This window comes from Momordica charantia (assembly GCF_013281855.1).
Source record: "Momordica charantia cultivar OHB3-1 chromosome 8 unlocalized genomic scaffold, Mcharantia_2.0 BLBB01000008.1, whole genome shotgun sequence".
NCBI classification, from domain to species: Eukaryota; Viridiplantae; Streptophyta; class Magnoliopsida; order Cucurbitales; family Cucurbitaceae; genus Momordica; species Momordica charantia.
This window is the reverse complement of record NW_028275166.1, coordinates 33,640,752-33,664,455: the sequence shown is the minus strand read 5'-3', so window position 1 is coordinate 33,664,455 and position 23,704 is coordinate 33,640,752. Positions and strand designations below refer to the sequence as shown.

At 32.2% G+C, this 23,704-nt stretch overlaps 1 protein-coding gene and 3 pseudogenes across 1 annotated transcript; 1 reads left to right on the top strand and 3 right to left on the bottom strand.

Annotated features, from left to right (window-relative positions):
* Nucleotides 1–229: 229 nt before the first annotated feature.
* On the bottom strand, nucleotides 230–1,354 carry LOC111012964 (class V chitinase-like; annotated as a pseudogene).
* Nucleotides 1,355–4,044: 2,690 nt separating this feature from the next.
* Nucleotides 4,045–5,117, top strand: LOC111013020 (class V chitinase-like; annotated as a pseudogene).
* Nucleotides 5,118–10,798: 5,681 nt separating this feature from the next.
* On the bottom strand, nucleotides 10,799–12,639 carry LOC111012963 (class V chitinase-like; annotated as a pseudogene).
* A 2,232-nt stretch (nucleotides 12,640–14,871) lies between these two features.
* LOC111013164 (class V chitinase) lies at nucleotides 14,872–16,277 on the bottom strand. Its single transcript, XM_022287561.2, has one exon. It carries the CDS (start codon nucleotides 16,166–16,168, stop codon nucleotides 15,125–15,127), a length of 1,044 nt encoding a protein of 347 aa, XP_022143253.1. The 5' UTR covers nucleotides 16,169–16,277; the 3' UTR covers nucleotides 14,872–15,124.
* Nucleotides 16,278–23,704: the final 7,427 nt, after the last annotated feature.

Sequence of the window (23,704 nt, the reverse complement as noted above, 5' to 3'; positions counted from 1 at the left end):
AGAGAAGGAGAGTGTAAATATGTAGAATATTAGGAGAGGAGAAAGAAAGAGAGAAACACAGAACAACATTACACCATATATATATATATCATCAGCTAGAAACTTTATTATTGGAAATACAGTAGTAATTGAGAAAGGGGAGACAATTAATTAATAGTGTGCCAAGAACCATCATCAAATTACAAGAACACACAGGTGGAGCATGCTTGGAAATTATATACTTTACTGATTAAGAATTGGCCCAATTGGATTTGGCAGCTCTAGCGAGAGTGTTGTGTTGGTCGTCGGCAGCAATGTTGGAGCCAAAGTAACCCAGCACATTCTTTGACTTTGCCAATGCAATTTTCATAGGAATAGTGTATTCACTTTCGTAGCCAATCCAGGTGGTATCGACAAAGGCGTAGGATATCCCAAATCTGTTGTCATTTGGGACAACTTCAGCTCGAGTCTCATGTATGAAGTTCTGGACGTCGTAGTAGTCAATTTTACCATCCAGGGAAATTTCATATTTTCCGATGGTGGACGCAGCAGCTGGGCCATTGGCCTTGGAAAACACGTCGTGCTCGAGAGGATCGGTGAGGTTCCAGGCCCACCCGTGGAAAGGAATTCCAAACACAATCTTGTTAGGAGGAATATTACCAAAGCTTCTTTGAATCCAGGACTCGATCCCAAAATTGGTGGACAAGGAGTTGGCCCTGCAGTTGAGGAGTGCAGAAGATGGTCCAGTGTAACCAGGGGAGGAAGTTGGGGTGTAAAAGTCGTAACAAATGAGGTTCACCTAGTCCAAGTTTTGTGTGATTGCTTTGGTTGGGTACTCAACGTTTAGTTGAATACAAGGTAAGGTCGACACCAAAGCCACTAGGATCCATGGGGTCCAGTTGTTGTCTCTAGCATCATCCTCAGCGGCCCGGCGCCACTCTCCAATCAACATCTAAAAGTTCTGCATATCTTCTTGTGAAGATGGGTACAACCAACGTAGATCCAGGCCATTGAACTCACCAGCAATTGCAGCCGTGATCGAGGATTTGATGAATGCGTCACGATTTAAGGGATCTCTTGCCATCTCAGAGAATACTTCTCTACCTCCTCTAATAGACAGCAGAGTTTTCACGTTTGGGTTGCTCTTTCTCACCTCTGAAGAGAATGAATTGATTATGTTATATTCTCCAAAAGAAATCATCACTTCATAATTTCGAGAGTCAATTCCTGCATATCGGCAGAACAAATGAGTGTAAAGCTTAGCATCAATTTTAGTGGGAGGAAGCTGCCCCACCGTGCTGAATACCCAATAACCACCATTCACAAAATTTGTCATCGTTGGTTCGGTTGAGAGATTTTCAATGGATGGATTCAACAGGGAAACAATGGAGCTACTCTCTAATATATAGTAATCGCTCGCTTTCTTGTAAATCCATTTCCATACCAATCCCATATATATATACACCTACATCTCAACCTTAATTATTCCTATTTCTTTATATTTCAATACCCATATTCACCTCTTCAATTCATTCATACAATACCATATTATAAACTATTTTCTATTTTATTATTCTAACTTATCCATCTAACTTCTTTTTGTCTTAATATTGTGACCACCTCTAAATTCTTGCTAAAATATAATAAACTCTCTTGCACCTTCCATCCACTTCTCTAATTATTCCTAATTATTATAGTCTTCTTTAATTAATATTGCGCGATCAATTTAATATCTATTGTTTAAAAATTTTAATCTGAGTCCCTGTTTAATTTTAACATTTTTCAGTAACACCCATGTCAAAAAAGAAAAAAAAAGGCTGTTAAAATTAATGAGCTGAATGATGGGTTTGTATGACATCTTATAAAAATCTTTTTAATATTTCAATATATTAATGACTAAAACATGATACATTTCATTTAGGCTAAATATATACAAGAGGATCTGATGTATTCTCAAATTACCTTTAATGTATATTAAAAATTCTTAATTGCGTCCTTTACTTAACAAAAAATTTGCAAAAAATTGTTAACACAATGTTGATAAATAATTAAATGATTATTTTGTTATGTTTAAACCGGTAAACACATCACTTGAAAGCTACATGTAAATCAACCCACCCACCAATGAAATCTGACCGACCGATTAAAAAGTTCATTTATTTCAAGGGACATGTTTATAACGTGGCATACTTACACATGTCCAAATATATTAATAAAACGATAATTTAATAACACATTAACTTTATATTAACGAATATTTGTAAGTAAGAACCTAATTATTGAGAATTTTTAATATATTGTCAGGTAAAATTGAGAATTTTACCGGACTAAGGATCATATTGGAAAAGAAAATCAAAAGGTAGAAATGATTATTTAGTATATTTAACTTTTTTTTTTTTTTTTTTTTTTGTATTAACTGGCTAGTCACTATCCTATTTGGGGATTATATATATATAAAAAAAGGAACTATCCTATTTTGGGTAGATTGTCATCACCATTTACACTGTTCATACACATAGTAGGAGGATCATTTTGACATGTTAATGGTCATTTTTTAAGTACTGTTATTCAAAGTAAAATCTATTTTCTTTGATTTGAATTTCTTATACCGATGGATTTAAGTCTTTTTTTTTTCTTTTTGTATTTAGAAAAGATATCTTATTGATTCTCATCATCAAAATACGCTACAAGAACTCTACTCTTCGTTATGTTTCACAAAAGACTCTGAATCTGACTTAAGCATCGGAATATGTGTGGTGCTAGTACCATATGATCTTTCTATTTTACCTTTTGATGGAAGATAGACGTATCAAATAATCGAACTATGCTAAGGTTGATTCGTATATATTTAATGGTTCTTAATTAGCATATTCTAAATTTCATATTAAAAATTGAATCTCTCCCCCTTAAATCTTTCTTACCCACCCTAAAATAGATGGACAAGCTAATAAGACAAAACAAGGTTAGATAGCAATGATTGGTGAAATAAATTAATATTATATCCAAGTATTTCTCATAAATTATACCTATTTCATCCAATGAATAATAAGCATATGGAAACGATAACGAACGGACCAATAATAATTTGAAGACGTTGGTCATTTTTAAAGTATATAATTGGGATCAATATAATAGTCAAAATAAAGTTAGATAGGAAAGTTGGGTGCCAAAGAATAAATTATTATTATTTAGTATTGCTCATCAATCTCCCATTTAGGTACTCAAAAGTAAATAAATAAATCTCCCATTTAGAAAATTCAAACCCATCAATTATTATATATTTGTAATAAGTAATAAATAAGCATACACTTAAAAAATAATAATACAAAATGATAATGAGTATAAACTAATATATAATGTGAAGTCAAAAAAAAAAAACTATATAATGTGAAGTTGTTGGTCAATTTTTCAGATGAGAGTGTCTTTTTGTAATTCTTCAATAGCTACCATTTTTCTCAACTAAATGACCTTTATATAGGGTTATTTTTTTGTTGTATATTTCTCACTTACCTATTAAGGAAATTGTATATTTTCTTAAAAAAAAAAGTTTTTCAATTGAGAGTGTGAAATAATAACACGAGAGTAATTAAAGAAATGAGTGAGAGGGGTACTTGATAAGACAAAAGGAAGTTAGATAGATAAGTTAGAATAATGAAATAGAAAAATATGGTCGTATCCATGAAAATTTTATTAATTTTCTTTTTATATTCGTGAATATTTAGGCTAACTTAAATGCATCTTGACTAATTGTGCAATCCTACAACATTTAGTACTGAAAAATATATAGGAATTAATTCCTAATGTAGATGGTCATCACGAAGATTTCATTTTTTAAATAGGTAATATGGCATGTATGAAGAGGTGAATACGCTTATGATTTTTGTTTTTTGTTTGTTTTTTCCTCTATGGGGTATGAGTGTAGTATAATATTGAAGGCATGATGAAATAGGAAGTAAGGCTGGGATATGTAGTGGTATTGTGTATATATACGAGACATTTACAAGGCAACAAGCCACATATCAAAGTGCATATCAAGGAGAGAGTAATTAATCCATCCCACTGAAAATGTCTCATCCAACAACGGTCGTGAAGGGTGGTTATTGGTTGGGCAGCACGGCGGAGAAACTTCCTGCTGCCTGTATTGATGCTACGTTGTACAGCCATCTATTCTGTGGATGTGTAGAAATCGATGCCACAAGTCATGAAGTGACGATTCCTTCCATGGAGACCAAGAAGTTTTCTGTAAATGTGAGATCAAGCAATCCGAACGTGAAAATTTTGCTGTCAATTAGAGGAGACAGTAAAGTATTCTCTAAAATGGCAAAGGAGCCTACACTACGCGATGCGTTCATCAAATCTTCGATCCACGCGACAGTTGCTGGTGGGTTTAACGGCCTGGATTTATAATGGCTGTACCCATCTTCTCCAATTGACATGGAAAACTTTGAAACCCTGATTAGGAAATGGCGAGCGGCGGCTATGGATGACAGCTAGAACCTACAACCGATCAAAGTTGATCCTGGTGGCTTTGGTGTCGAGCTTACCCTACATTGAGAAGGGTGTTGAGTACCCAGGTGAAGCAATCAAACAAAACTTGGACTGGGTGAACCTCATTTGTTACGACTTTTTCACCCCAGTTTTCCTTCTCTCGTTACACTGGACCATCCTCCGCATCGCAAGTTTCAGGATCGATTACTGGATTCGTCTAGTTCCTCCTAAGCAGATTGTGTTGGGAATCCCTTTCCACGGTTGGTCCTGGAAACTCGACGACGCTCTCCAGCACGACGTGTTTCCCAACGCCTATAGCCAACCTGCATCTGATGCGCCATGCCACGGCTACGACGACATCAAGAAGTTCATAGATGAGACTGAGGTTGAAGTTGTCCCAAATGACCCCAGATTTGTGATTGCTTACACCTTTGCCAATACGACCTGGATTACCTACGAAAGTGAATCCACCATTCCTGTGAAAATTGAATTTGCAAAGCAAAAGAATCTGCTTACACCTTTGCCAATACGACCCGGATTACCTACGAAAGTGAATCCACCATTCCTGTGAAAATTGAATTTGCAAAGCAAAAGAATCTGCCGACGATGAAGTCAACACTCTTGCTAATGCCGCCAAATCCAATTGGTAATTAAAATGGTATACTAAATTTCAGTTTGTGTGCAACACCACTTTACCCTTTTATTTCAACCTTCCAATAAAACATAAAACATATATATGTCTCTGTTGTGTCATGTCTTCTTTCAGTTCTTGTATTTCCTATCACTAAAATTGCTGGTGTGTTCTGTTTTTATATATCTACTTTCTTTTCTCATTTCCCTCCAAATAGGGTTTTAAGCTTACTCATGATTAATTTTGCTTCTAGATAATCTTAGCTTAGCTAATCATTTGGTCAAAGCATGTATTTTCGACTGAGAGTCTTTGTTCGAATCCCACCCCCACATGCAATACTAAGAAAAAAGTTGTGTTTAGATAAATCAATGAGTGGAAATGAGAGAATAAACGTATAGAACTTAATGCAAATATCATCCAAAATTGTTAAAGAAAAAATATATATATCAATGAAGAACTTAATTCCACCCGCTAAATCTGTGAACTAATTAAATTAAGTAATGAAGTTTGAACCACAAATCATCAATTCTATCTCAAAGTCAATGTCGAGGAAAATGGAGAAGAAATTGATGTGATCTTGTTTGATCACAAGCCTCAGAAATCCCTTTGGTTGGCTTTGAATACTCCCCTATATATATATATATATATAATTTCTTCGGTTTGTAAGAAAAATGCAAACAAAGTCTCATATTGGCTAGATAAGAGTATGATCCATGATATATAGACGATGACAATTATCTCCATTGATATGAGGTATTTTGGTTGAAACAAAAAACAAAGCTGTGAGGGCTATGCCCAAAAACAGACAATATCATACCATTGAAAGCGGCTGTTTTAACGTCGTCCCACAACACTGCAAATTGGATCTAAAAGTTTTCATGAATTTTTGATTGTTTCTCTCGAGCCAAAGGTTCCTAAAGAGTTGTACCATTGGATGTTCCTGCCATTAGTTGTTAGAAGTATTGTCTCCTCGGAATGGTGCAGTAACAAAGGTTTTGGACTTTGTAGTATATCACTTATCATGAAGGTTATGGATTTCAGTCCGTGTTGGTGTCATTGTGTTGGATAGTTCAGATAACAAACCTTGATTATGAGGATTCACAATGCAAGTCACGACATTGATTCTAGAAAATTAAAAAAAGAAAATTGTAGAAGTATCAAAGCTTTCCTTTATAAAATCACTTGGAAAGGGCAGGGATAAACTCAAAGAATCGAGAAAGGGGCGCCACGCCATGTGTGGGATGAGTAAGGGCAGTGAAGAAGTAGGTGGTCGATTGAGCTTCAATTACTTCTAATAGCACTTAAAATCAAATATCTTCTAGTAATATATATATATATATATATTTATCTTTTGAGTACCAATGTAGGGGTGAGAATCGAACTCACAATTTCTTGGTTGGAGATATATGTCAATTAGTGCTGAATTATGCTTGTTTTGGTTATATATATATATTTTTGGGTAAGCAAATAGAGATTTTAGTGTCGCTAAACACAACTTTAATTCATATCCATTATATTTATGTGCGATTTTTCTAACGTATAAAATTAACTAGCATTTGTGGGTTTATGGGGTATGGATGAGAGTAAATTTTTTTTAGTACAACACATGGAGGTGGGAGATCGAATTCACAACTTCTTGATTGGAGATATATGTCAATTACCGCTAAACTATGCTCGCTTTGACGGATGAGAATAAATTGAATCATAGAATTACATGTGAAAATGAATATTAAATGGAGAGAGAATTTAAATAAGACAAGAATTTGAAACACATGGCCTCCTCGTGTGATACCATTTTAAACTGTATCAACCCAAAAACTTTCTTTTAATACAACAAATAAGGACCGGACAATTCGAACTCATGACCATAGATAGGTGCCAATTACCTCTAAACTTAACCTCATATTGACTATAAACCTAGAAACTTAAGCTAATTGTTTAAGGTAAATTTAATCATCAATAGTTATCTCAAACACTTTCGAGAGCATATGATAATTACTTAATCTTTCAGACATATGATAATTTAATCATTCATAGTCGATTTCCAAAAAGGTCAGTTTTCGGAGTTGGTTTTGTCAATATTTGACCACTTAAATTAGATCAGGTCTTCATCTTCATGTATTTTGGACCTTGCATCTGTTATAGTTGAACATCAATTTTTTTTATATCCTTTCGACCCAAAATGTAGCCCATTTGATAACTACGTAAATAAGATACTTATTACCATATTAAATTATCAAATCTATCTTACAATTATTTTTCTTTTCTTTTAAGTACAACATGTAGGGTCGGGATCGAACTCACAATCTCTTAATTGGAATTATATGTTAATTACCTTCGAACTATGCTCGTTTTATCACAACTGTTTTTCTTTTTTAAAGGTCACACTCCAACCAAACTAGCATTATTATTGTTTAGATTGGGTATATCGTTGTTTTTTTGAAGAGACTACACATCCGTTCTTTTTTAAAGCCACATGGCTACATGTGGTCTCTTCTAGAGGCGATGACACACATGACACAACTTACCCTTGAAGTGGACTTTGCCATCTCTTCAAAAACCGACCTAGTGGTGGAGGAATTTCCAAATCATCATTTTTTGAATGAGTTTCAAGTTAGTATTATTTTTAAAATAAATTTAAATATTAGAAATACTAAAAAAGAATCCTAAATCAAGTGGACAAAATATGAGTGTGTGTAGGTATATATCATAATTCTCTCATTTGAAATTAGATTTCTTGGCCTTAAAAAACTTGGTCCAAACCCTAATACGCATTAGAGTTTAATAGGATTGTTTAATCAAATGAGTACCAAGTCGTGGATGTTTGTTGTCAAGAATATGTAATCGGCCAGCCTTTATAATATTCTAATCTCATCTTGTAACAAATTTTATTATATATATCTAACTTCCTTTTGTCCTTTTACCTTCTAAATTATTGATTGCAACATCCACGACTTTGGTACTCGTTTGATTAAACAAATTTAATTTATCAATTTAACTTTATTTTGTCCTACCAACTCTACGGGCCATTTGGTTGTAGGTTTTGTCAAATGAGAATAGGCATAAGTTAGCTTAAACCCATATTTGATTCACAGTTTTTAATACTTTACCTGAGAATCATGTATTTCCAAGCATCAATTTTTAATCATACAAGAGTTTCTTTGCACTTCAATCTTCGTGTATTTTTTCATGGATTTTGTGTCATGTCCCTCTTTGTTCTTTTCAATAATTTTTTTTCTTCTTCCTTTTGCCTCCAAGAAATAGTTTGGGTGACTTGGGACCTCAAAGAATGACCTTGAATTCGTGAGATTCAAGCCACATGGGACGCAACTTCTACTAAGCGATGACACCTGGGCTATGTACGGGTATGAGAACAATGCTCATACCCCTAGGTATAGGGGCATATGGGTAATAAAAAAAATTGTTTTTCTTTTGGTGTACTTTTTTATTTTATTTTATTAAAATTAATGAATCAAAATTAGTAAAAATATTTAAACTTAATTTATAATTAATAAAATAACATTAAAATTTATCTAATCTACTAAATTAATTATTCTATTGTAATTATAAATTTATTTATTAAGGTATCTACTTATTTAAAAAAAAAGGTAACAAATTGATGTAATTAAATGGGTAATATCATATAGTTCAATGTATATATTATATAACATAATATTTTAGTATATATAGCCATAACATATATATATTATATAACCGATTGAGCGAGTATATTATTATCATATTGTATGTTAGATTAAAAAGTGTATACTATGTAATTTAATAGTTTAGCATATACCAACAAAATATATTATATAATCTATTGGTGAAGTATATATTTATCATACTTGTATACTAGATTAAAATTGAAAATATATTAGATAATGGTTGCTGGAATTTTCGGCCGCCAGAAAATATGAATATGTCGTGTGAAAAGAGATGGATCATCGGAAAATATGGAGTTTGAGGTGATTTTTGGGCTTGAAAATGGCAATTGTGTAAGGCACTGGAAATATGTGAACCAATATAAAATGCCATCAGATGCTTGAAAAAAAATATTACAAAGCTACCAGAAATAGAAGCAAATCTAAACCATTGGAAAAAGAACAACTTAAAAAAGGTAATGAAAATTTTACCAAATTGCGCAAAGAAAAGGGAAATGGTGAGAAATTAATTACAAAATATAATAAAAACATAAGGCCATTATTCCATGACCATAATTGCAATATAAAAAATATATGTCATAATTGTAATATCCACGTATTTGAAAATAAATAGCTGAAAATTGTAACATAAATGTGACAAAATGGCATTAATTAAAAGCAATATTAGAAAAAAATTGAAATTGAAATCAAGAAATCTCTAGATTCGTATGATTTGAAGAAAAAAGAATGTAATTTGTGAAACATTGTTACTAAATTGAGTCATTTGAGATAATTTTTCTACACATATAAAATTGCAGTAAATGACTTAACAAATAAGCAAAAAAGTAATTAAGTTGGATTTTTATTTTTATTGTTTTTTTTTTGAGAAGACCTATACAAAAAAGGGAAGGCTAAAGAAGAAAAATGTATTGCATAGTTCCAACATCTAAGAATTAAAGTATCATAAAACAATCTTTTTATTAATGTTTTAGAACAAATTGAAAATGAGAAAGAAAAACTTGTTTTGGTTGGTTCCAAAATTTCTATACAATTGTGAGAATGTATTAAAAAAAAGAAGAAACAAGAAACAAAGTTAGTTGTAAAATACTTAGATTTTTTTAAGGATATTGGAAACAAGATACGGAAACTTTACTTAAACGAGCCCTACAATGTCTTCCCATAGGTTGGTCGATGATTTTTCTAACTCCGCGAAAGTGCAATTGTTCCTCTCGAGCCATATATGCAAAATGATCGAGGTGACTGCATTACTCCATAGGACTGCTCTCTTATTTGTGAGAGGGGAAGCAAGGCACTCCGTGATGAACAAATCTATGCGTCTTGGCATCAAGAAACTAATTTGAAAAATAGAGAAAAGTTTATACCAGAGGCCTACTGAGAATGAACAGTGGAGGAAAATGTGATACAGGACTCTGCATCTAATTTACATAAGTAGCACCATCCTGGACCGTTATATATATGTGGAACACGTTTCTATAGTTTGTCTTGGTTAAGGATCTCACATTGATAAAAGAAAGTACCTTACATAGATTTATAATTAGATATGAACTACTCTTCTCATAGTCAATTAGTTTTGATATGGAACCCATGAATATTAATAGTATGGAGTAAAGCTCGAGACCAAGTTAAAGACATAAAGCACGAATAACAAAATCAAGATCAAATCTTAGTGGCATTTGACCAAGCCTTTAAAGATCCACCAACGGTAATCTTCATCTATTTCTAGCAAAATATCTCAACCTTCTATGCAAATCAGTAAAGGCCCATTTTACTGTCCTTTCATCTTCCCATAAGAAAAGTTTGTCTTTATAAGCCGTTAGTCATTAAAATTAATTCCCACGAAATCCTTTCATTAATGGCTTCCGGGAACAACTTTCTTCTCTCTCTTTTTCTTCATATTTCTTTTGTGCACAGTTGTATAAAGCAGGGGCTTCAGCCTTCTTTGTTTCTTAAGAAATAATATTTTTACATTCTCAGAATATTGGCTCAATTCTTTATATGGTACAAAAACAGAAAGTTATGCAAGCCTACACTGCTATTTCTAAAGCTCCCTATTCAAATGTCCCAACCGTCTATGCCATATTGAATAGGGAGCTTTAGAAATAGCAGTGTAGGCTTGCATAACTTTCTGTTCTTGCTCTTCCAAAGCATATAAGCCTGCTGTTTTATGCCCTTTTCCCAAGATCTTCCCTGCTTATTCTTAATAATAAAGTTATCAGCATCAAAAGTAATAGAACAATTATTATCTTGAGTTAATTTGCTTATAGATAAAAGATTCTTTCTCATATTTGGAACTACTAAAACATTCTTAAGAATTAATTTGTTTGAATCACAGGAAGCATCATGAGTGCCTATATGTGTAATATTTAAACCTTCTCCATTTCCTACATACATTTTATCATTACCTTTATAAGACTTAAGAAGAGAGAGCTTACCAGGGTCATTTACCACATGAGCGGTTGCTCCTAAATCAGCATATATATTGGGCTCGATCGTCTCATTTAAGGTTAGAGCTGCCAATGCTTGAGGAATATCTTCTGCTTGGTAGGAATGATCGAACCGATTCCAACATTCCATGGCTGAATAATTCATTTTTCCACAAATCTGACATATAACTCCTTTATTTGGTTTATCGTGATCTCGAGGTGCACTTTCGTACGCAATCCAGGTAGTGTACAAAGGCGTAGGCAACCACAAATCTGGGGTCATTCGAGGTGTTTTTAGCCCCAGTGGCGTATATGAAACTTCGGACTTCTGAGTAGTCGATTTGCCATATGGGAAAATGATATAGCATTCACCAGACGCAGTTGGGCCATTGGCCTTGGAAAGCACTTTGTGGTGGAGAGGGTCGACGAGTTTTCAAGCCCAACAGTGGAAAGGGATCCCAACACAATCCGCTTAGGATCAAGGTGGTGAATCCAAATCTTGACCCCAAATTCTGCTGAAGAGTTCACCATGGGGTTGTGGAGTGCAGAGGATGGTCCAGTGTAATCGGAGAAGGGAGTCGGGGTGAAAAAGTCATAAGAAATGAGGTTGATCCAGTCCAAGTTTTTTGTGATAGCTTCTTCTGGGTACACAGCATTGTTCTGAAGATATGGCAAGTCTGACACCGTAGCGACAAGGATCCACTCTTCTCGATTGTAGTCTCTAGCATCATCCTTTGCAGCTTGGCGCCACTCCCCGATCAACGTCTCAAAGTTTTGCATATCTTCTTCTGAAGATGGGTACATTCAAGGTAGATCTTCTTCTGCATATCTTCTTTTTTATTAAATTATTAACCAAATCATGATGGACATTTTGTGTCATTGAAATGAACATTTAATGACAGATGTATAATGATGGACATTTAATAACAGACATGTTTATGGATGGACATTAAATTTAATGACGGACGATTACAATGACAGTGGAATAGATGTCGGTCCATGACCGACATCATAAGCAACCGTCATTGTAGGCTATAATAACGTATTCCCATCCGACGTAAACACTTACAATAACACTCGAAACGATGTCGGACGTCCCTTTAATCACGACCAATATCCAGGCTGTTGAACCCACCAGAAACTGTTGCCTCGATTGAAGATTTGATAAATACTTCGTGTGTTGAGGGGTCGCTTGCATTTGAGAGAATACTTCTTTGTCTCCTCTAATAGACAGTAGAGTTTTCATGTCTAAATTGCTCAGTCTCACATTATCAGAGAATTGATTGATTATGGTGACTTCCATCGTAGGAATCGTCACATTATATTCTGTGGGGTCGATTTCTACATACCCACACAACAGACGGGTGTAAAGAGTCGCATCGATACTGGCAAGAGGATGTTTCTCTGCCGTGCTGCTTAGCCAATGGCCACTGTTAACAGAAACTTTCATGGTTGGATGAGACCTTTTTAACAATGGAGGTACTCTCTGATCGCTCGTGGTGTTAATTTATTGTAAATCTATTTCATACCAATCCCATATACATATACAACTGCATCAAAACTCTAAAATTTCTCTTTTTATCTTTTAACTTTTCTTTTGCCAATTTTTTTCTTTTACCTCTCTAAAATTTCTCTTTCAAAAGTTTATTTCATATCTCTGAACTTATATTTTCATATCTCTATATTAGGGATGAAAAAAATTCCTACAGAATCGGGTCGCCGCTCCAAGAATAGAAAATACATGTCCTAACCCGGTTCCTATAATATATATTTTTAAAATAATTAATATATATTTTATTCACATATATACTAAATTGTGAATAAAATATTAAATATTTTTTAAAATTAATTATTCATACTGGTAAATAATAATTTTAAAAATAATCAATATATATTTATTACACTTTTTTATTTTTTAAATTCTAAAAAATAATTATAAAATCGGTAAGTTTTCATTCGAATATCCCATCCCCAAATAATGATTATTTAACTTGGATCTCGATTCCCAAATCGAAGAACAAGATGGAGACGCGGACTAAAATTTTTCACGAACACTAGAATTATTGGAGAGGACATCTCCACCTCCACACCATTGTCATCCCTACTTTAGACAAAATTTTCTCACTCTAGATATATTTTCAATTTTCTAACTTTTTAAAAACAGAAAATTAAAAATGGTTACAGTTTAGTTTTATGTTTTTTAAAAACAAAATATAGTTAGGAAACAAATATGATTTTTGTTTTTTAAAAAACCAAAAAAAAAAAAATGTGAAACGATCCCTAAGTTTGCAATTGCCTATTAATATATATATTTTTTTGCGAGCCAGTATATATTGCAACTGCCCATAAACTATCTACATAATTATGGTCACTCACATATATGATCCTTGTAGCGTACTTCAGTGCATTCTTTGAAACCTTTAGCAATATTTGCATTCAATTTTATCTTTGTAATTATTTTATCGATCTCTAGTTTCTATTAATTGATTTGTAATTGAAATTGAGGGTTTGTATAGCCGATCCGTTACTTGATGAGTAACCATTGAATAAATTAATTAAGAGAAGAACGCAAAATGAATATGTAGAATAGGAGAGGAGAATGAGTTAGAGAAGCAGAAAACAAACAAAAGGAAACTTTATTATTAGATAATAGGAAACACACAAGAAGATAGAAATGAAAGGAAAGACAGCATAAGAGAAGTGAGAAGGAGCCGAAAACAAAAGTAAGACACACAGACACATAGGTACGGTGGAGGGGCGCATGCATTTATTTTATTGGAAAAGGTTGGAAACGAAAGCAGAAGCAGCAGCATCATGCAATTGATCAATGCCAATTGGTTTTGGCAGCATTATAAAGAGTGTTGACGTCATCGTCGCCAGAAAGGTTCCAAGCAAAGTAACCCAGCAGCTGGTTTTGCTTTGCCAATTTAATTTTCTCAGGGATGGTGGATTCACTTTCGTACGTAATCCAGGTGGCGTTGGCATAGGTGTAGGCAATCCCAAATCTGGGATCATTTGGGATGTTTTTACCATTACCGGCGTTGGCGTCTATTAACTTTTTCACCTTTGAGTACTCTATTTGGCCTCCGGTGCCAATCACATAGCCTTCACCAGACGCAGCTGGGCCCACTTGCCTTCGAAAACACGTCGTGCTGGAGAGCATCTTCGAGTTGCCACGCCCACCCGTGGAAAGGGATTCCGAACACGATCTTGGTTGCAGGGACATATTTTTCCAGGTTTCGATCCCGAACCGTGCGAACAAGGATCTGTTCTTGCGGTTGAAGAGCGCGGAGGATGGTCCAGTGTTACCTGCGAACGAACCCTCGGCTGGGGTGTAAAAGTCATAACAAGCACGTAACAACACAAATAGATCGATTTAAAAGCCAAAAGAAAAGAAATTTTGAGATTTTTATCAGTGAACAACAGACAATGTTTTAGGATTTATGATTGTTTGAATCTATTAGTTGATAGAGTGAGTTAGTGAAATCAAATATGATTTCACAATATTGGCATGCATTTTATCTTTGTAATTATTTCATTGATATCTAGTTTCTATTAATTGATTTGTACTTAAAATTGAGGGTTTGTATAGCCGATCCGTTACTTATTGAGTAAGCATTGAATAAACATAATTAAGAGAAAAACACTAAAAGAATATGTAGAAGAGGAGAGGAGAAAGAATGAGAGAAACAGAAAGCAAACCAAAGATAGCCTTAATATTGGATAATAGGACATACACACCAAGGGAGAAAATGAAAGGAAAGCAGTGAGAAGGAACAGAAAACAAAAGTAAGACACACAGACACAGGTGGAAAGGAAAGTAGTGAGAAGGAACAAAAAACAAAAGTAAGACACACAGACACACACGTGGAGAGGAGCATGCATTTATTTTATTAGAAAATTAAGGTTTGGAAACCAAAGCAGCAGCAGCATGCAATTTATCACTGCCAATTGGATTGGGCAGCGTTAGCAAGAGTGTTGACGTCGTCGTCGCCAGAGATGTTCCAAGCAAAGTAACCCAGCAGCTGGTTTTGCTTTGCGAATTTAATTTTCACAGGAATGGTGGATTCACTTTCGTACGCAATCCAGGTGGTTTCGGCATAGGCGTAGGCAATCCCAAATCTGGGGTCATTGGGGATGTTCTTACTCACACTGGCGTGGGCGTCTATGAACTTTTTCACCTCAGAGTAGTCCATTTGGCCAGACGCAGCTAGGCCAGTCGCCTTCGAAAACACGTCGTGCTCGAGAGCATTGGCGAGTGTCCATGCCCAGCCGTGGAAAGGGATTCCGAACACGATCTTCTTGGGAGGAACGTATTTTGTCCAGGATTCGATCCCGAAGCGTGCAGACAAGGAGTTGGACTTGCGGTTGAAGAGTGCGGAAGATGGTCCAGTGTAATCGGGGGATGAACCTTCGGCTGGGGTGTAAAAGTCGTAACAAACAAGGTTCACCCAGTCGAGGTTTTGTTTGATTGCTTCACCTGGGTACTCAACATTCTTCTCAATGTATGGTAGGTTCGGCACGGAAGCCACCAGGATTCGCTCCGGTCGGTTGTTGTTTCTAGCGTCGTCCACAGCCGCCTGCCGCCACTTCACAATCAGGGTTTTAAAATTTTGCATATCAGTCGGAGAAGATGGGTACAACCACTGTAAATCCAGGCCGTCAAACCCACAATCAACAGCCGCCTTGATCGAGGAATTGACGAACGTGTCTCGTGCTGTGGGTACTTTTGCAATGTCTGAGAAAACTTTGCTGTCTCCTCTAATGGACAGCAGAGTCTTTACACTAGGATTGCTCACTTTCACTTTTTCGGAGAAGTGACTCACTTCTGTTGAAGGAATCGTCACTTCATGTTTTGTGGGGTCGATTTCTCCATATCCGCAGAAGAGATGAGTGTAAAGCGTAGCATCAATGTTAGAAGCAGGTAATTTACCGGCCGTGCTGCTCAGCCAATAACCACCGTTCACAATTGTTGGATGAGACATTTTCAATGGATGGAGGACCAACTCACTTCAACAACGGAGTACTTTCTCCTTGATATCACTCTCTATATGCACTTCAATCGCTTGTTGTGCCTTGTAAATCTATTTCATTCCAATCCCATATATATACTACTACTACATCTCAACATCTGAATTATTAATTCCTATTTAATTTCTTTCTATTTTTTATGTTATACTATACACCGGCCCATATATGCATGTCAACATCTTCATCAGTTCCTTTTTCATACATACCATATAACAATTTCATTGTTTTTTTATTTCATTATTCTAACTTATCTATCTAACTTCTTTTTGTCTTATTACATAACCTCTAAATTCTACGTTAATATATACTCTTAATTTATCCCTTCAACTCATATTCATTTAATTAGGTCCAATTATAGTATGTAATAAATTTTCATACTTTAACCTTCTTTAGTTAATATTTCACGCTATTTCTTTTTCTTGAAAGGAAAACCATTTCATTGAGGATAGATGAATAGCCTACATAAAAATGAGGCTATATATGAAATTGATATCTTTCCAAAAGGGGATTCCACCCATGGGTATTTCACAAAATTGACCATTGACTTCACATTATATATTAGTCTATTTTCATTATTATGTTTGTATTAATAGTTAGTTGAGTATATGCTTCTTTATTACTTGTTGAACAGATGTAGTTTATGGATTTGAATTTTCTAAATGAGCAATATTAGATACTAATAAATTAATTTATTTTTCACACTATGTTTTCCGATCTAACTTTGATTTGTCCTATTTAACTCGTTGATCTATTTTACGGGTTGTTAAGTTAGTTTAAGGGGAAGAGATTAAATTGTTAATATCGAATTAGGAATATCTAATAAGATAGTTACTCAAGAAGTTTCAGTTAAAACAAATTGACCGATCTAACTTCATTTTGTCCTATTAACTTTTAGGTATTGATTCTTTTTCTAAGCCCAAAAATCAAATTTCCAATGAGAATTATGTCACCCACTTTTATTTTGTCTATAATATGAACTTTTACAAAGTTTATTCTTCCTCAATATATCACTAATATATCTTAAACCTAAGATTATTGGTTTCCTAAAGAATTACCCAAATTAAACCATCTAACTTCTACCTCGTCAACTAATCTATTATTAATATATCAGGTTATAAATTCGATATTAGAATATGAATCTCTTCCCCTTAAATATTACAAAACCTAAAATTTATGGATAATATAATAAGACAAAACAAGGTTAAATAGAAATTTTCGGTGAAATAAATTATTAGTTTCTAGGGTCTTTTTCATAAATTATATCCATTTCACATCTAGCTAATAAATAAGCATACGAAAATGATATTATCGTTTTAGCTGATAAAGAATAGAACTTTTGTCGATATCTCCAAATATTGCAACCACCTTTGAGATGACATTTTTGTTTTAGCTTCTTTATGGTCTTCTAAATCTACTTTCTTTTGTAACTACGATATCTCATCTATCTCACTTGCTTAATTGGAGCGTTTTTACATAGTCTCCCATATCTTTATGTACGTATGTTTCTCACATATACTTCAATGAATGGTTTTAATATCTTTTTGAAAAAAAAAATTCTAGTATAGCTGGCCAATCTCCCATTTAGAAAATTCAAACCTGTAAGTTATGTCTATTTGCAAAGAAGCAAATACTTAACTAAATATTAATACAAAACCAATGATCATGAATAAACTATGAAGTCTTAGTTCAATGAGGTTTGTGAAATAATATAACCCGATATTAAATAAAGAAGACTAGTTGAAGAAAGTATATATTATATATAATTGGACATAATTAAAGAAATAGATGGAAGGAACTAGAAAGAAAATATATATTTGTTGAGATATTTGTATATGAATTAAATACCCAACTCATGAGCTTAATCTTTTAGGTTCATTGGTGGTTTAATCATATTTAGATGGTACGAGAACAAAATGTCTTACACTCAAACACTTGTATGTAAATTTTCTTAATAAGACGAAAAAGAAAAAAAAAATTAGATAGATAAATTAGAATAATGAAATAGAAAGTAATTAATATATCATATCATAGCCGTTGTCAAGTAATCATCTTAATACATTTTAATTTCAAAATAAATAAATAATCATCTTAATACATTTTTCAATTCACAAAATATTCTTGATCTATAATATTCACCTACTTGTTTGACTAAACATTAAACAAAAATATCTATCTAACTTCATTTTGTCCTATATTAGCTCTAATGTGTCTGGGTAGCATGCATTTTTTTCAAAGGCATTTATTTATATATATATATATATATAACACCATATAAATATATAAAATGACGTATATAATAATTATAAAAATAAGAGAAAATTTCACAAACCATCTTGGAACTTTAGGAATGGTTACCATCAGAGTCATAAATTTAATCAATCACCATCTAAATTACTTACAAAATTATTTTGCAATTAAACACAACTTTATTATAACATCATTAGTGATAATATTGCAAGTTGCACAAACTATACTTCTAAAATATAAAATATAAAAGTCGAACGTTATAATTCTGGGGATGCGCCAAAGTCCAACATTATAAAATATAAAAGTCGAAATTTCAGGAGGTTAAAATTCTGGGGATGCGTCAAAGTCGAACGTTGGCTAGGTAAAAAGAAGATAATGAATATATATATATAATTGAGGATAATATCTCCATTAGTAGGGGACAAAAAGCAAAAATGTGTAGAAAAACAATACCATTTTGGAAGCGTGTTATCTCTCTAACACACTAAACGTTTGATAATGGTTTATATCTCTTGTTTCTTATGTTAAGAAAGGTTTCCAAAATCTTATCGATAAATTTTAGAAACAACATGTTCGTATTTCTATAAAATTATTATTATATTTCTAAAATATATAGTAAAAATAATAAATTACATATCGTTTAGGATAGCAGTAATCCAAATTACTCCGAGTATCTTCAAATGGTATGATATTATTCATTTTGGACAGAATCCTAATGGCTTTACTTTTGGTTTCACCTAAAATGCCTCAAACTAGTGGAGATAATTGTTCTATTTTATATAACATGGATCACTTCCTTCTCTAGCCAACGTGGGACTTTGTTTACATTCGTCTTACAAACCAAAGAAATATAACATAAAATATTTTGTAAAAAAAAAAAATTAATTTCATATAAAAACTTTTATTTCTTTTTTTTTTCTGAAAAATAAAACCATTTCATTAGAATATGCGAGTAACATAAATAAAAGAGGGAAGCTCTTGAATTAAAAGAAATGGTAGTTACATCATAATAACAAAAAAGGAGACTTTAATATCCATTGAGATGCACAGACCTTTACATATCCTCAAAGGTTGAGAAAGGATTTGTATGAGTCTAAAAAAAGCCGATTATTCCGCTCCAACCAAACATGTTTCTTTCTTTCTTTTTTTTTCTTTTTTTCTTTTTAAGAAAAACAAGGATAAAGATTATCAACAACCTAACAAAGTACACCTCTCAAATCCATTTCTTTTTTTCCTTTTTAATTAAAAAAAAAAGGAAATGACAAATAATATCATGACCTTTATTAAGCTCTAGGCTTGTCCTAACCAGCAGTGTCACTAAGAATGTTAACCTCACTCAACTTCAACTTAAAATTTATATATATATTTTTTTTTTTGAAGAAAAAAGTGGGTGTCTCTTATACTACAAATGTTGTTATAAAGGGATACAATCGAACCCAAATAAGATCGTTACTAGCTATACATTTGAATGTTCAAGTATAAAATGTTAAAGAACTTTCAGTTAAAAGATTTAATTATACTCCTATATTATTTCAACAATTTTAAATTATTTTAAACGTTTATAATCTTTTCCAAAATACCCTTCAGTTAACATTTTCGTTAAGACCAAGACAAAAGTAAGATGTGCAGATAAATTGTAAAAAAGGAATAATACATGGCCATGAGCTATATAAAAAATAAGTTTCAATTATTCCCCAATATTTTAAAGACAATTTAATTTTAACACTTAACTTTTAAAATCATGTTGTCAAGGCGAATCTAGCTTAGCGGTAATTGACATATACTTCCAACCACAAGATTGTGAGTTCGAATCCCCTCCCTCCCTAACATTAAGTATAAAAACAAAAGTCTTTTATTAGCTTCTCTATTAATTAATATATAATGTTTAATTTAAAATTGAAACAAATTTACCAATCTAACTTTGTTTTGTCCTATTAACTTTGATGTATTGATCCTTTTCTAAGTCCAAAAATTAATTTCCAAATGAGAATTATGTCACCCACTTTTTTTTTTGATACACACTTTTATTTTTTCTCTAATATGTATTTTTCCAAAGTTTATTCTTCCTTAATATCACTAATATTTTAAACCTAAGATTATTGGTTTCCTAAACAATGACCAAATTAATAACCATCTACTTCTACCTTCTTTTCCAAAAAAAAAAAAAAAATACCTCATCAACTAATCTATTCATTAATATATCATGTTCTGGATTCGACATTAGAATATGGATCTCTTCCCCTTAAATACTACAAAAACCAAAATATATGGACAAGCTAATAAGACAAAACAAGGTTAGATAGAAATACTTGACTTTGGTGAAATAAATTATTAGAATCTATGTATTTTTCATAAATTATATCCATTTCGCAGCTAGCTAATAAACAAGCATACGAAAATGATATAATGAATAAACAAATAATTAATGTAAAGTCGCTGGTCATTTTTAAAGTATATAATGGGGCATAATTAAAGAAATGAGTGGAAGGGTAAGATAATATATAATTTTTGGAAAACTAATAATAATAATAATAATTTTTAGGGAGGTTGTTGCAAATATGACAAAAAAAAAAATTAAGAAAATAACAAATTAGCATCTCCATTTTAGTTGTACAAATATAGCAAAATTTTTGGTTAAAGCGGAGGTCCAAATAATAAAAGGTAAAATTTACTCTCGTAACACTACTATACCATTGATATAGCACTGATATATATCTGATATATACTTCATATACTCCTGATTTACTACTGGTATACAGCTGTTATATCACTCATATAACTATGAATATCTACTAATATAACTTCTTATATGATTATGTGATTTACTATTTATTGATTTACTATTGATATATGTGTGATATATACTTAATTTGTCTCTGATATATACTTTTTTGAAAGAAGATCACTATTCATTCAAAAGGTATATGAGAAACATACAATAAAGGGATGCTGAACGAAAGCACTCAATTTAAAGTGATTGTGGAGATGTCATAATTACAAAAAAACCTTGATTTAGATGACGTGATTCTTATATCATCCCATAGAAGAAATGCAAGTCTATATTTGTCTGAAAAGAGACGGTTGTTTCTCTCGAGCCAAAGAAACCAAAGGATAGAGCTAAAACCATTACAGCAAAGCACATTTCTACTATTTGAGAGAGGGGTATTTATGCATTCCTATATGAAGGCATAACACCAACGGGAAGAAAAATGTATATCTGGAAGATCTCAAAGAAATGCATCATAGGAAGGTTGAATATGGACAATGGAGAAATAAATGACCCATAGAATCACTATTTTGATTGCAAAGAGTGCAACGACTTGGGCTTAAGCACATGGAAGGAAGTCTAGCTTGGAGCCTATCATGAGTATTAATGCTCCTATGAAACACACACCATAGAAAAAATTTGGTTAAAAAACACTTTTGGTCCCTATACTTTGGCGAAGTAACAATTTAGTCCCTGAACTTTTGTTTGTAACGATTTAGTCGTTGTACTTTTATATTTGTAACAATTTAGTTCTTGAACTTTAATATGTAACAATTAGTCCTTGTATTTTAAAGTTGGTAACAATTTAGTCCTTATCGTGATTTTTTTTTTGTTAAGATTTTTATATATATAGATAGATAAACTAAAGAGGAACCAAATATGTAAATAACTAGAAAGATTAAATTGTTATATGATAAAATTTGACACTTAATTTTAATAAAATTGTTTATGATAGAGACTAAATTGTTAAAAATTTTAAACTACAAGAACTAAATTATTACAAATTAAAGTTTAGGAACTAAATTGTTACTTTAGAGTAAAAGTATAGGGACTAAATCGTTGCAAACTAAAGTTTATGGACTAAATTGTTACTTTAGTAAAAATACAGGGACCAAATGTATTTTTTAACAAAAAAATTTACATTTTTTAGGGACAAAATTTGCCCAAATCTTGGATGCCGAACGAAACATTAAATTCCCACTTTGGCCTGCTAACAGATATATGCCTTTAATATACTACTAATATATACTGATTTATAATTGATTTACTTCTGATATAATTATGATATCTACTAATATAACTTCTAATATTTTACCATTGATTTACCATTGATATACATATGATATAACTATGATTTCTACTAATATAAGTTCTGATATGATTATATTATTTCTCATTGATTTACCACGCTGATATATATATACTTGATAGCCTCTAGTTTACCACTTATATACCTTTGATACAACCATGATATCTATTGATATAAATATGCTATATATGTGTGGATATAATATTGATATATCCAATTTTTTTTTTTAAGCTGAAAGCAATGGTGCAAACAAAGGAAATGAAATCTAAAGTTATTGCATGAAAGATTAATTGGGACCATGGACGTCCAAAAATACAAGTTAAAAGTCTCATATAATTTATAAATTTAAATAATTGATATCCATTATTTGTAGTATCTAATTAATATTAATATAGATAAATTGTAGTGATATAACAATCAAACATATTGATAATATATTAGTATATTAATCAAAAATCGCAATAATAAACTACAATTTAAACAGCTGATATACCACTAAAAATTGTACATTTGATATACCTTATATTTAATATATCAGTTATAAATATATTTAGTACATAATAAATTAGAGGTACATCATATGTATATTAGATGTATAATATATATATCTGATGTATATCTAGGGCACATCGGGTGTACATCAAATGTATCTTGAAAGTATATGAGAGGTACATCAAATATATATTAGATATACATCAAATGGATGTATATCAAATAGACACTAAATGTATGTATCAGAGGTACATCGAAGGTATATCAGAGATACACTAAATGTATATCATATGTCATAAGGGTCAAATTGGAGTAATAAAACTTCTAAAAATAAAAAGTAGAATATCTTACCCTATTTGTAAAATACAAAGAGGTTGCCACTTTTGTAAATATGTATAAAAATTTAATTATCCAAGGCAATCTTACTAATTTTTATTTATTTATTATTATTATTATTTACAGTTTCTTGATTGAAACATCACGACTTTGAACTTGTTTGATTAAAAAAATTTTATGAATCTAACTCCATTTTGTCCCAATATATTCATTATCATTTTTGTATTAATGTTTATTTAAATGTATACTTATTTATAACTCTTCAAATGACCGAAATGTTTATAGCTTCGAATGTTGGTCCCTTGTTTAAAAAATTTCATGTTAGTAAATATTCAAATT

Bases quoted from the DNA above. Each gene is read 5' to 3' on its own strand.
- LOC111013164 (XM_022287561.2), bottom strand. From the start codon at position 16,168: ATGTCTCATCCAACAATTGTGAACGGTGGTTATTGGCTGAGCAGCACG.